Here is a 14,686-nt window from a genome sequence, read left to right on the forward strand (position 1 = left end):
CTCTTCCCCCCTTTTTCCCCCCCTCTTCGCCCCCCATATTCGCCCCACCACTTTGTCTCAAACGTTCTTTTTTAATAACCCACTCATTCCAATTCCTCTTCAACAATAAATGTCCACGCCTCATCCGCCGTTTCAAAGTAGTGGTGCTTCCCTTGATATGTGACCCACAGTCTTGCCGGCTGCAGCATTCCAAATTTAATCTTTTTATGAAGCACCGCCTTGGCCCGATTAAAGCTCGCCCTCCTTCTCGCCACCTCCGCACTCCCGTCTTGATATACGCGGATCACCGCGTTCTCCCATCTGCTGCTCCGAGTTTTCTTTGCCCATCTTAGGACCATCTCTCTGTCCTTAAAACGGAGGAATCTCACCACTATGGCTCGAGGAATTTCTCCAGCCCTCGGTCTTCGCGCCATAACTCGATAGGCTCCCTCCAACTCCAGCGGACCTGTCGGGGCCTCCGATCCCATCGAGTGCAGCATCGTGCTCACATATGCCCCAACGTCCGCCCCGTCTGCACCTTCAGGAAGACCAAGAATCCTTAAATTCTTCCTCCTCGCATTATTCTCCAGCACCTCCAGCCTTTCCACACATCGTTTATGGTGTGCCTCGTGCATCTCCGTCTTCACCACCAGGCCCTGTATATCGTCCTCGTTCTCAGCAGCCTTTGCCTTCACGACCCGAAGCTCCCGCTCCTGGGTCTTTTGCTCATCTTTTAGCCCTTCAATCGCCTGTAATATCGGGGCCAACAGCTCCTTCTTCATCTCCTTTTTAAGCTCTTCCACGCAGCGTTTCAAAAACTCGTGTTGTTCAGGGCCCCATATTAAACTGCCACCTTCCGACGCCATCTTGGTTTTTGCTTGCCTTCCTTGCCACTGCTCTAAAGGATCCACCGCAATCCGGCCACTTTCCTCTCCTTTTTCCATCCGTGTCCAGGGGGGATTCCCTTCTGGTTTACCGCACAGTGTTTTTAGCCGTTAAAATTGCCGTTGGGGCTCCTATTAAGAGCCCAAAAGTCCGTTCCATCGGGAGCTGCCGAAACGTGCGACTTAGCTGGTCATCGCCGCACTCAGAAGTCAACTATTTCATTTTTGAAGGTAGCCCATTGTTCAGTTATAGTTTTTCCCGCCAACCTTTCATTCCAGTCTATATGGTCCAGCTCTGCTCTTGCCATATTGAAGTCAGTCTCCCCCAGTTAGTTATTCTTATCTGGATTGCCTATCATCGTAAACCTTACGATGCAAAGCTCACTGTCCCCTAAAATGTTCCCCTATTGACTCTTGATCTACCTCATTTCCATGAACCAGATTCAACAGTGCATCCTTTTTTGTTGGACTGAACTCACTGCTGTAGAAAACTTTAATGTGTATAATCTCGGAATGTTTGCCTCTATCCACCTTTTGCATTACCACTGCCCCAGTCTATATTCGGGTAATTAAAGTCCCCATTATAACTGTAAGATGGTTGCATATCTCTGCAATTTCCCTGCAGATTTGTTCTTCTACATCCTTCCCATTAATTGGCAGTCTACACTACCACTGTCCCAATCTACACCAAGCAATGTAATTGCATTTTTTTGTTCCTTTGCTCTCGCCAAATTGAACCCTCTGGGAAACCCTCTTCCTCCAGCATTGCAATGCTCCCCTTCACCACCGCTCCTCCTAGGTTATTTGGCCCTTTAAGTCTGCTGTGCCATTCAACAATATGATGACAGATCTCCTACCTTAACTCCAACTTCCTCTCCTATCTCCATATCCCCTGTATTCATGAGGTCATGGATTGAGAGGAATTTGCTTATCAGACAGCAAACATTTTGTGATGCAGCACAGGGAGAGAGTGGCCTGAGGCTCACTAGGAAGGAGGTTGGTGGAACTTGTTGGGGAATAGGGAAGGAGGATTAACTCCAAATAATATGTCAATTTGTGCAAATGTGGACTAAGACAGTTAACATGGCTATTGAGACACTAGAAATGGTGATGGATGTACAGGTTGATGATTTGCCCTAATCGTAGAGAATTCAGCCCTTTCAAGAATTTATTACCGAACCTTATCTCTGTGCCATATTAATGACACATATATTCAAATCTAACATTCAAAACCTAGCATTTATCATTAATTATCATTGGCTAGTTATCTCTGCTTGGAGATAAATTTTCCAAATCCTCCCGAATAATAATTGTTTTTCTAAATTAGCAATTTTCCCAGAAAATGTTCTTGAATGGTTTACATATCTTATTTTATGCTTTGTGAATAACGAAACAGTAGATAGTACAGGACAGGTCTTTCATTTATATTGTCACTCTTTATTTTAAAAGTTGCATTAACTGCCAATGTGTATAGCCTATTTTTGCTGTCTTATATCTAACTCGCTACAGTAGTCTTAATTCCACTTTCTATTATTTTGAGTAAGATACTCGTAATGTGACTATTTAAAACTTAGAAAGAGATTATCTCTACCACAGAAATGTATCGAGCTGCTTTCCAAGTATTAACTTATTTCAAGAGTAACAACTGTTACCTAGGGAAATATAAAGCAAGTTCTTGCAAATAACAATGAAAGAAAATGACCACTTCGTCTGATTTTTGCCAAACTAGTTGGGGGTTATTGTCGGTTAGGCTACTGGAAGTTCTCTGTTTTATTTTGAAGAATGTCACAGAATCTTTAACATCCATTTAATATAATGTACAAAAGATGGATTCGGGAGCCCTTTGACAATGTCAGTTTTGTTTCTCCTCTCTCATTAAACACAATGGGATGGAATTTCAATTGACAGTGGCAGCGGGAACAGAATGAGTTGAAAATTGCATTCCTGGAGGGCGGCACTTGATCCCGCCGCCTCTGGACAGTTTACAATTTTGGGGATGGGGGGAGTGGTGGGGAGAAGTGGGAACCAGAAACCCGTTCTCCACTAATTAATGGCCCTGTTAAGTACATTAAGGAACTTGTTAAGGGATCTGTCTGAAACAGAATGGAATCTTCAATCTTTTTTTCCGGCATTTACACCATTTTTGGGGTGACAGAGATCACGATTTGGTGTCAAATCGGTGCCTGCTGCGATTTTGGAGTCGGGTGCCATTCTCCGCCCAATCGCCTTTGCCAATTTTGCTGTAGGCCGATGGAGAATCCTGCCGAAGGTCCTTAGTTTTCAGGAAAACGCTCTTGCCTTCTCGTCATTACTATCTAAACAACCTACTAAAGCACTCGACATCTATCTACACCAAGTAGCATAAACATGTAATTTTAGTAGCTGGAGTCTTGGAAAGTGATTTTTCATAACCACTTGTCAGCCTCTTCATTTCACTTCCTTTACAATATTTCTTTGAATAAAATGGGAGAATGTATATTTTTCTTTCTAGTACAATAACCAGAAGGCAGAGATTTAAGGTGATTGGCAAAAGAGGCAGTGACGAGGCGAGGAAAATCCTTTCTCGATGGAACAAATGATTCAGATTTAGAAATCTCTATCTCCGAGGATGGTGGAAACAGATTCAATAGTATCCTTCAAATGGGAATTGGATTAAGACTTGAAGAAGAACAAATTGCAGCAATGTGGGGAAAGAGTGGGGCAATGGGACCAATTGGAGTGCTCTTTGAAAGAGCCAGCACACACATAATGGGCCAAATGGTCTCCTCCTGTGCTGTACTATTCTATGAGCAATCAACATCATGTTGCCTTAAGCGTGGCATCAGAATTCATTAAATAAATATTGACAAAAAACATATTTTGAGCTGAAATAAATATCATGACTCAATACTTCAAACACGGTTCATTTTCTGGATGCAATATATAAAATGGCAATATATAAACATTCGATACCGCTGTTATATTTCCGATGGACTAATTAATTTCTCCGTCAGTCTTTTGTGTTTGTGTAAATGTTTATAGCAGGATAAATTTGTAAAATTCTAATTTTAACATTTTTATTCAAATTTTTATACTGCAAGCGTGTGACTTCTAAAAGAGCACAGTAAACGGAAATTTAAAACTGTCTAGTACAAGTCATGTGTAAGTCGATGTACAGATTTAACTACAATAACTCAGTGTTTTTTTTTTCTGTTTTGTAGACATCTGTATTGCACATGTGCTCCCTATTCCATGCTTTCATCTTTGCCCAGCTTTGGACAGTCTATTGTGAACAAGCAGCTTCTGCTCCAACACTACAGAACCAGAATGAGTTTGTGTGCACAGCTGTTCTGACTGCCCTTGAATTCTGGAGTCGGGTGACACCTAGTATTTTACAGCTGATGGTTCACAACAAATTGGTGAGTATAATCGTAATATTTTCACCCATTCTTCTTTCCCCTGGTTACACGAGCACAAAAAAATGTGGACATTATGGTTAACATTGATAAAGGCACTGGTTCAGCCTCAGTTGGTGCACTGTGTTCATTCAGGGCACCGTAATTTAGGACGGGTGTAAAGGTATTAGAGGGGGGCAGAAAAGATTTAAGATTGGTTCAAGAGCTGAAGGGACTAGTCTCCAGGGAGCAGTCTTGGTAAGTGGAGCATCGAACAAGGTGAGCATAAGATAATTTATCTCATGGATTCGCAGCCTAGACTCCAGGGAGCAGTTTTAGTGGGAAGAAACATTGAACTTAATGAGTAAAAAGTAACTTACCGAGGGGATTCGCGGCCTAGTCTCCAGGGAACAGTCTCGGTGGGCGGAGCATCGAACTCAGTACAAAGTAACTTACCTCAGGGATTCGCGGTCTAGTGCCCAGGGAGCAGTCTCGGTGGGCGGACCTTCGAACTCGGTGAGTACAGAGTAACTTAACTCAGGGATTCGTGGCCTAGTCTCCAGGGAGCAGTCCCGGTGGGTGGAGCATCGAACTCGTTGAGTACAAAGTAACTTAACTCAGGGATTTGCGGCCTAGTCTCCAGGGAACCTCTCGGAGGGCGGAGCATCGAACTCGGTGAGTATAAAGTAATTTACCTCAGGGATTCACGGCCTAGTCTCCAGGGAGCAGTTTCGGTGGGCGAAGCATTGAATCCGGTGAGTACACAGTAACTTACCTCCGTGATTCACGGCCTATTCTCCAGGGAGCAGTCTCGGTGGGCGGAACATTGAACTCGATGAGTATAAAGTAACTTACCTCAGGGATTCGCGGCCTAGACTCCAGGGAGCAGTCTCGGTGGCGGAGCATCGAACCCGGTGAGTATAAAGTAACTTGCCTCAGGGATTCGCGGCCTAGTCTCCAGGGAGCAGTCTAGGTGGGCAGAGCATCGAACTCGGTGAGTATAATGTAACTTATCCCAGGGATTTGCGGCCTAGTGCCCAGGAGCAGTTTCAGTGGGCGGAGCATCGAACTCTGTGAGTATAAAGTAACTTACCTCTGGGATTTGCGGCCTAGTCTCCAGAGAACAGTCTCGGTGGGCGGAGCATCGAACTCGGTGAGTATGATGTAACTTACCTCAGGGATTTGCGGCCTCGTGCCCAGGGAGCAGTTATGGTGGGCGGAGCATCGAACCTGGTGAGTGTGAAGTAACTTACCTCAGGGATTCGCGGCCTAGACTCCAGGGAGCAGTCTCGGTGGGCGGAGCATCGAACTTAGTAAGTATAAAGTAACCTACCTCAGGGATTTGCGATCCAGTGTCCAGGGAGCAGTCTCGGTGGGTGGAGCATCGAACCCGGTGAGTATGAAATAACTTACCTCAGGGATTCGCGGCCTAGACTCCAGGGAGCAGTATCGGTGGGCGGAGCATCGAACTCGGTGAGTATACAGTAACTTACCTCAGGGATTTGCGGCCTAGTCTCCAGGGAGCAGTCTCGGTGGGCGGAGCATCGAACTTAGTAAGTATAAAGTAACCTACCTCAGGGATTTGCGATCCAGTGTCCAGGGAGCAGTCTCGGTGGGTGGAGCATCGAACCCGGTGAGTATGAAATAACTTACCTCAGGAATTCACGTCCTGGTCTCCAGGGAGCAGTCTTGGTGGGCGGAGCCTCGGAATCTGTGAGTATAAAGTAACTTACCTCAGGGATTCGCGGCCTAGTCTCTAGAGAGCAGCTCGGTGAGCAGAGCATCGAACTCGGTGAGTATAAAGTAACTTACCTCAGGGATTTGCAGCCTGGTGCCAAGGAAGCAGTCTCGGTGGATGGAGCATCGAACTTGGTGAATATAATGTAACTTACCCCAGGGATTCGCGGCCTAGACAGGCTGGGCAGGCGATATGCTATAGCTGCATGATATGGGAGCTGGCAGATCCCATTCTGAGGTGCTGTGACCACATCTGCAAACAAATGTTGGTCGCTAGAGGTGTTTCTCTCAGAGTTGATGAGCTGGAGTTTGAGCTTCAGAGACTGTTGCGCATCCAGGAGGGGGAGAGTTACCTGGACACTTTGTTTCAGAAGGCAATCTCGCCCCGATAAATTAAGTACCTCAAATTCGGTTAGTGGTCAGGGACATCAGGGTGTGACTGCAAGTGAGGCGGTTGAGGGATACTAAATTCAGGAACGGAATAGCCTCCGCTTTTGACCTCACCCAACAGGTATGAGATACTTGCTCCCTGTGTGGATGAGGAAAAGGGTTGTAGGGAAGATGAGCTAGCCGACCAGTGTTCCCTGGTACAGGAGTCCATTCAAGCAAGAATGTCCATTCAAAAAGAGAAGTGGTAGATGTAGGGGATTCTATAATTAGGGGGATTGATAGCATCCTTTTTAAGCAGGATTGAGAGTCCCGCATGGTATATTGCCTGCCTGGCGTCAGGATAAGGGACATTTCCGACCAGCTTGAAAAGATATTGGGGTGGGAGGATAAGGATCCAGTTGTTGTGGTCCACGTTGGGATAAGCAATATAGGCAAGACTAGGAAAGAGGGCCCGTTGAGGGATTATCAGGCACTAGGAACGAATTTAAAGAACAGGTCCTCGAGGGTTATAATCTCTAGATTATTACCCGAGCCACGTGCGAATTGACATAGGGATGAGACAATTAGGGAAGTAAACACGTGGCTAAAGGAGTAGTGCGGGAAAGAGTGGTTCCATTTCATGGGGCATCAGTATTGGAACAGGAGGGATCTGTACCATTGGGACGGCCTTCACCTGAACCGATCTGGGACTAGTGTTCTAGCGGAAAGGATAAATATGGTGGTCACAAGGACTTTAAACTAGCAAGTGGGGGGGGGGTATAGCTACGGGAAGTATAATGGTTCATTGGAAGCAAAGCAGCAGGTTAGCACGTGGGGAGGTGGGTTCAACTATAGGGAAAATTATGAAAAAAGTTAAAGGGAAGAAGAATTCAGGAGATGTTATTAATGGAGGTGTTAGGATTGAAAAAGAAGGTATTCAAAACTAGCATAAGGGCACTTTACCTGAATGCTCGTAGCATTCAAAACAAGGTAAATGAGTTGACGGGACAAATCATTATGAGTGAGTATGATTTTAATGGTCTTTACAGAGACATGGTTGCAGGGTGATCACGACTGGGAGTTAAATATCCAGCGGTATCTGACTATTTGGAAGGGCAGATAGGAAGGTAAGGGAAGTGGTGTAGCTGATATTTAAGGATAACATCAGGGCGGTAGTGAGAGATGATATAGGTTCTATGGAGAAAAGGTTGAATTCATTTGGGTTGAAATTAGTAATAAAAAGAAGAAAAGGTCACTATAGGCTTAGTCTGCAGGCCACCAAATAATAACAGCATGGTGGATTTTAATCTACATGTCGATTAGTCAAACCAAATTCGTCATGGCAGCCTTGAGGAGGAGTTCATAGAATGCATCTGCGATAGTTTCCTCGAACAGTTTGTAATGGAACCCACAAGGGAGCAAGCTATCGTAGATCTGGTCCTGTGTAATGAGACAGGAATAATTAATGATCTCATAGTTAGGGATCCTCTCGGAAGAAGCGATCACAGTATGGTTGAATTTAAAACACCAATGGAGGATGAGAAGGTAAAATCCAGTGTCTTGTGCTTAAACAAAGGAGACTACAATGGGATGAGCGAGGAGTTGGTTAAGACAGAATGGGAGCAAAGACATTAATGATAGGACAATTGAGGAACAGTGGAGGACTTTCAAAATGATTTTTCACAGTGCTCAGCAAAAGTATATACCAGTGAAAAGGAAGGACTGTAGGAAAAGGGATAATCAGCCATGGATATGTAAGGAAATAAAGGAGGGTATCAAATTTAAAGAAAATGCATTCAAAGATTAGTGGGAAACTAGAGGATTGAGAAATCTTTAAAGGTCAAGAGAAAGCCACAAAGAAAGCTATAAAGAAAAGTAAAAAGATTTTGAGAGTAAACTAGCTCAGAATATAAAAACAGATAGCAAAGGTTTCTACAAATATATAAAATGAAAAAGTGTGGCTACGGTAAACATTGGTCCTTTAGAGGATGTGAGGGGGGGATTTAATAATGGAAAATGAGGAAATGGCCGAGGCATTGAACAGGTATTTTGTGTCGGTCTTCACAGGGTAAGACACAAGTAACATGCCAATAATTGATTGCAAGGAGGCAATGGCAGGTGAGGACCTAGAAGCAATCATTAACACTTAAGGAGGTGGTGTTGGGCAAGCTAATGGGGCTAAAGGTAGACCGGTCTCCTGGCCCTGATGGAATACATCCCAGGGCATTAAAAGAGATGGCGGTGGAAATAGCAAATGTGCTTGTGGTAATTTACCAAAATTCGCTGGACTCTGGGGCGGTTCCAGCAGATTGGAAAACATAGATTTTTGAACAGTAAAGGAATTAATATTTATGGTGAGCGGGCGGGCTGAGTCCACAAAAAGATCAGCCATGATCATATTGAATGGCGGAGCAGGTTCGAGGGGGCAGGTGGCCTACTCCAGCTCCTAGTTCTTTTGTTCTTATGACTCAGTTACTTGGATAGATTAGAGAATCTGGGAATGTTCTTAGGGAAGAGAATGTTGAGAGGAGAACTGTTAGATGTATTCAAAAGCAAGACGAGTCTGACCAGAGGGTTGAAAATCTGAAGACGCTGAATTCAGGTGAATGGCAAAAGAACCTAAGGTGGCAGCATAAAGAAAATCTTTCATTATGCAGTGAGTGGTCAGGATGTGCCTTTTTTATCCTTTCACGGGATGGTGGCAGCACTGACAAGGCCAGCATTTGTTGCCCACCGCAGTTCTGAGTGTGGTAGAGGCAGATTCAATCGAGCTTTTCAGAAGTGAGTTGGGCAGTTATCTGCAGAGAAAATATTTGCTGGGCTACAGGGTAAAGATAGGGAAGTGCGACTAGCTGAGGTATTATTGCAAAACTGGCACAGATGCAACAGACCAAATGGTCTCCTTCTGTGCTGTAACACTGCTATGACAACATTATTATTTTAAGAGTATGTCAATAACTAGATAATCTCAATCCAATCTAATGCATTGAATAAAAGCAAGATACTGGAAACACTCATCACGTCGGGCAGTAAGTGTGAAGAGAGAAACAAGAGTTAATGCTTAAGACTTTTCATGAAAGCTAAAAATGTGCTCTGTTTCTCTCTCCACTGATGTCTGACCTGTTTTAGCAGTATTTTCTGCTTTTATTTCAGATTTCCAGCATCTGCAATATTTTTCTTTTGTGCAAATATGTAAAATAATGTTTTCAAAACTAACTTTTCAAACACATTAGCTTTTATTCCAGCATTTTCTCAAATGAAAATTCCTTCACTGTGTTACAGATGGTAGAAATGGTTTGCTTGCACGTTATCAACTTGATGGAGGCTCTACAGGAATGCAATTCAACTATCTTTGTGAAGGTACTTATCTTTTTTATTATTCTAACTATGAGGGATCATGATTTTTTTAAGGTTAGATTTCTATATCCATGCTAACTAGTTGGCAGTAGTTATGTATTTGCTCCTCATCATGCAATTTTAGGATGTCAGTTATTTTTCCTAATCAGAGTCTGTTTTAACTTAACACTAATTTTGAAATCAAAAGCAAAATACTTTAAAACTATCCTTGTAGATGCCTAATGCTCCTTCAAAATTTTGGACTTAAACAACTTGGCTTGGATTTTCACCAAGCCATGGCAAATCGGGAGATCATTAAAAATGCCAGTATGGAATCTAAATGCAGAAGTTCCGCCTCCATTTCCAGCAGATCCCATTTTTGCCGGCAGTGGAAAGGGCACAGGGCATGGGTCAAATGCAGGGCCATTTGATTTGATTGTTGAGTACAAATACACCCGAATTTCATTATTCCAACAACTTTAATCCACAATGAAAGGGGAATTTAAGGTTAATAAAGTGTCATGAACTGAAGGAATTTAAATCTCTAGTCCTTTAACATTGAAAAAAAAGTCTGCAGATGTTAGTTCGAATAAGAGGACATTAGCTACCCAATGCTGGAGTACATTGATTGACAGGCCACCTGGTATAGTATAGAAAAAAATAATTAGCCATCTGTTTATGCAATTTCAATGGACTTCAATGTTTAGATTTCCCACGGTTTGGTATTATATCTGAGCCCATTATGAATGTTTGGCTGATTATCTGTGGGAGGTACTGGGACGGTTCGGATTTGAGCGGAGCTTTATTGACTGGGTCAGGTTGCTGTATTAGCTCCTGTGGCAAGTGTACGGACGAATAGGACAACATCGGACTATTTTAGATTGCACCGGGAGACGAGACAGGGATGCCCCCTCTCCCCACTGTTGTTTGCGCTAGCTATAGAGCTGTTGGCAATTGCTCTGAGAGCCTCAAGGGGCTGGTCCGGGGGAGGGGGGAGTGGGGGGGATGGAGCACAGAGTCTCGCTTTATGCAGACAACCTGCTTCTGTATGTATCGGACCCAGTAGAGGGGATGGAAGAAATCATGAGGATTCTAGGGGAATTTAGCCGGTTTTTGGGGTATAAGCTAAATATGGGGAAAAGTGAGATGTTTGCGGTCCAGGCGAGGGGACAGGAGAGGCGATTGGGGGAGCTGCTGTTTAGATTAGTAGGGGGAAGCTTTATGTGCCTAGGCATTCAAGTGGCGCGGGAATGGGACCGGTTGCATGAATTAAATCTGGCCCGACTAGTAGACCAAATGAAGGACGATTTTCGGAGATGGGACGCACTTCCGTTGTCACTGGCTTGAAGGGTGCAGATGGTGAAGATGACAGTCCTCCCGAGATTCCGGTTTGTATTTCAGTGTCTCCCCATCTTTATTCCGATGTCCTTTTTTAAATGGGTCAACAAAGTGATCACTGGCTTTGTTTGGGCAGGCAAGACCCCGCGAGTAAGGAAGGTAATGCTTGAGTGGAGTTGGGGAGAGGGCAGGCTGGTGCTGCCAAATTTTAGTAACTATTACTGGGCGGCGAATATAGCCATGATCAGGAAGTGGGTGATGGGGAGGGGTTGGCATGGGAGCGTATGGAGGCGGCTTCATGCAAGGCCACCAGTCTGGGTGCATTGGTAACTGCGCCTGCCGTTCCCGCCGGCACGGTACTCCACCAGCCCCGTGGTGGTGGCAGCCCTGAGAATCTGGGGGCAATGGAGGAGACATGTGAGAGCAAAGGGAGCATCGGTCTGGTATCCAATCTGTAATAATCACTGGTTTGCCCTGGGAAGTATGGATGGGGGGTTCCGGATATGGCGGAGAGCAGGGATTGAGAGGATGGGGGATATGTTTATAGAGGGGAGCTTTCCGAGTATGAGGGCGCTGGAGGAGTAGTTTGGGTTGGCGAGGGGAAACAAATTCAGGTATCTGCAGGTGCGGGACTTCCTACGTAAACTGGTGTCAACTTTCCCGCTCCTACCGCTGAGGGGGATTCAGGACAGGATAGTTTCTAGAGGATGGGTAGGAGAAGGGAGCATTTCTGCCATTTACAAGGAGCTTATGGGTCAGAGGAGATGCAGGCTGAAGCGCAAGTGGGAGGAGGAGCTGGGAGGAGAAATAGAGGATGGTCTATGGACAGACTCGTTGCGTAGAGTCAACACGTCTGCAACATGTGCCAGGCTCAGCCTGATACAATTTAAGGTCATTCATCGGGCTCACATGACAGTGGCCCGGATGAGCAGAATCTTTGGGGTGGAAGACAGGTGTGCAAAAGGTGCGGGAGGACCAGCGAACCATGTCCACATGTTCTGGGCATGTCCGAAGCTTAGGGGATTTTGGCAGGGGTTTGCAGATGTCATGTCCACGGTGTTTAAAACAAGGCTGGCACTTAGTCCAGAGGTGGTGATTTTCGGGGTGTCAAAAGTCCCGGGAATCCAGGAAGAGAAAGAGGCAGACGTTCTAGCCTTTGCTTCCCTGGTAGCCCGGAGATGGATACTGTTAGCTTGGAGGGACTCAAAGCCCTCGAAGTCAGAGATCTGGCTATCGGACATGGCTAGCTTTCTCTGTTTGGAGAAAATCAAATTTGTCTTGAGACACTTGGGTCACTGTTAGAGTTCGCCTGGAGGTGGCAACCGTTCGTCGACTTAATTAATCGTCAGCAGAAGAGGTTGGGGGGGGGGGGGTTAGTTTAGCTTGGAGTAGGGGGTTAATAAAAGTGGGACCTGTAAGGAAGGGAGACGGCTTTTGCACTATGTTTATAATTTCATGTACATTGTTTATTTGTTGTTGTTGCAACCAAAAATACCTCAATAAAATGTGTATTAAAAAAAAAAGAATGTTTGGCTGAATTTTAAAAGATTGAGAACCACATATCTCAGCAGGGACTGTGTAGATATTTTGATTGACAGTTTTAAAAGGTTATTGAAGGATTAGCTATCTTTGATATGATTAATTAAATATATGTTTGTTTGTAAATGAGGGAGGGGATTTACATTTTTTGAATGTGTTTCAAGAATTAATTTTTTCGGTATCACAGGTGTATTTGATTGAGAGCTCTATTAGGGTTAGGGTTAGGATTTTTAAAACATTATTTCAAAGGATGTGGTCTTTGCTGGCTAAACCAACATTTATTGCCCATCCCTAATTGCCCTTTAGAAGGCGCTGGCGAGCTTCCTTCTTGAACAGCTGCAGTCCATAGTGTTGTTAGGGAGGGATTTGTAGGATTTTACCTAGAATTCTTACATGAAGGAATGACAATAGATTTCCAAGTCAGGATGATGAGTGTCTTGGAAGGGAATTTTCAGGTGATGGTGTTCCCATGCATCTGCTGCCCTTGACGTCCTAGATGGTAGTGGTGAGTTTGGAAGCTGCTGTCTCAGGAGCCTTGCTGAGATCCTGCAGCATGTCTTGTAGATGGCATACACTGCTGCTACTATGCATCAGAGGTGGAGAGAGTGGATGTGTGTGAAAGGAATGCCAATGAAGCGAGTAGTTTTGCACTGGATGGTGTTGAGCTCCTTGAGTGTTGTTAGAGCTGCATTCATCCAGGCATGTGAAGAATATTCCAACACACTCCTGATGTGTCTTGTAGATTGTGGGCAGGATTGGGGAGCCAGGAGGTGAATTACTCACTGCAGGATTCATTAGCCTCTGACCTGCTTTTGTAGCTGTGGTATTTTTATGGCTGGTCCAGTTCCGTTTCTGGTCAGTGGTAACCACAGCATATTGAAGTTTGAAATTATAAGTGTATTTTTTATTTTCATTTCCACATGGCTCCAGAGCTCTGCCTATCATGGATAGGGTAAGTGGGGGTGGAGGATTCATGAGGGCATGGAGGTGGTACGGGGCTGACTGGGGTGAGGGTTAGAGGCCTTAAATAACCTTTAATTCAATTGGGCCAAAGTCCCAAAGAACTGAGGCAGGCCTTCTGACCAGCCTGCCTTGGCAATCACCTGCCTCCATGGCCACCTCCAAACTGCCTCCATTCCTCCCCTGGAATGAAAACATGATGGAGGTTGGTGGGGCCCTTTTTAAAGGGGGTCAGTCTGTCAGGTCTAGAAGCTTCCCGATTCAACCTACTCCACAAAAGTTCAGCCCCATGTATTTTGTTCAGTTACATAAAATACATATCATGCATACACATACATTGTGAATATACCATTGCCGACAATGATTATATTCTAAAAATGAACACAAATGTTATATTAAAAAGTACATATTTTTGTAATTTACTGCAATGACTCAAATATTGAACTTTTGAAATATTGAACAGATATGACAAATACTCATTGCAACTTCCACCACAAAGTACACTGTGCATGCAGTTCTTATTATTTTATTTCCTAGTTAGATGGAATACAGCATTATGCTTTTTTGAAATTGCAAATGATGCCTTGATATGATTCCAGTTAATGTCTTACAGTTAAATACATTCTGTTGACTTTAATGCACTTCAGCTTAACATTGATGGATGTGGTATTATATAATTTTTGCTTCTTTTTGTTATGCTTGGAGTTTGGTAACCTGTAATGCCTAGTGTTAATTTAATTTTCAATGTTTTTATGATTAAGTAGCTTTCAAGCAACCCTGTATATTAATAAAGTGACAGCTTGATCCATAGCACCAGATAACCTTGGATCCATAATGTCGGCAGTGCAGAGTAATTGTACTCTTGTTCATAAATCAGACATCCTGCCAAGCTTCATGTCATTGAAGGTGGAGTTCATTTTGGTGAAGCTGTCCAACCCTAGTAGAAAGGAGCAAACAATAAAATATAGCGGACACTTGAATAGCTTCTGATAACCTAGTATAGATACAGACATAATTATTGTTTAATTTTGCAGCAAACCTATGGACAGTTAATTCTAAATCTTTAATGAAAGGACAAAGTTGATGTAGTTCAAATCCTAGCACATCTCATGACATTCAAAATGCTTCATAGCCACTGGATTACTTTTGAAAAGCAGTCAGTCTGTAGGT

At 44.0% G+C, this 14,686-nt stretch overlaps 2 protein-coding genes across 3 annotated transcripts in view; one reads left to right on the forward strand and one right to left on the reverse strand.

The window, feature by feature from the left end:
• The window catches only part of LOC140404135 (protein unc-79 homolog), a 347,086-nt gene that overhangs the window by 325,082 nt on the left and 7,318 nt on the right, over nucleotides 1-14,686 (forward strand). For both annotated transcript variants that reach the window (XM_072492555.1, XM_072492562.1), the window contains exons 46-47: nucleotides 4,064-4,261; nucleotides 9,626-9,703. In XM_072492555.1, the coding sequence (XP_072348656.1) occupies nucleotides 4,064-4,261; nucleotides 9,626-9,703 (276 nt within the window). The remainder of the gene's footprint in view (nucleotides 1-4,063; nucleotides 4,262-9,625; nucleotides 9,704-14,686) is intronic.
• The window catches only part of prima1 (proline rich membrane anchor 1), a 242,776-nt gene continuing 237,650 nt past the window's right edge, over nucleotides 9,561-14,686 (reverse strand). The window contains exon 4 of the mRNA XM_072492578.1: nucleotides 9,561-14,453. Coding sequence (XP_072348679.1) covers nucleotides 14,414-14,453 — 40 coding nt within the window. The 3' untranslated portion in view covers nucleotides 9,561-14,413. The remainder of the gene's footprint in view (nucleotides 14,454-14,686) is intronic.

Source organism: Scyliorhinus torazame, chromosome 2 (assembly GCF_047496885.1).
Source record: "Scyliorhinus torazame isolate Kashiwa2021f chromosome 2, sScyTor2.1, whole genome shotgun sequence".
In the NCBI taxonomy this organism is placed as follows: domain Eukaryota; kingdom Metazoa; phylum Chordata; class Chondrichthyes; order Carcharhiniformes; family Scyliorhinidae; genus Scyliorhinus; species Scyliorhinus torazame.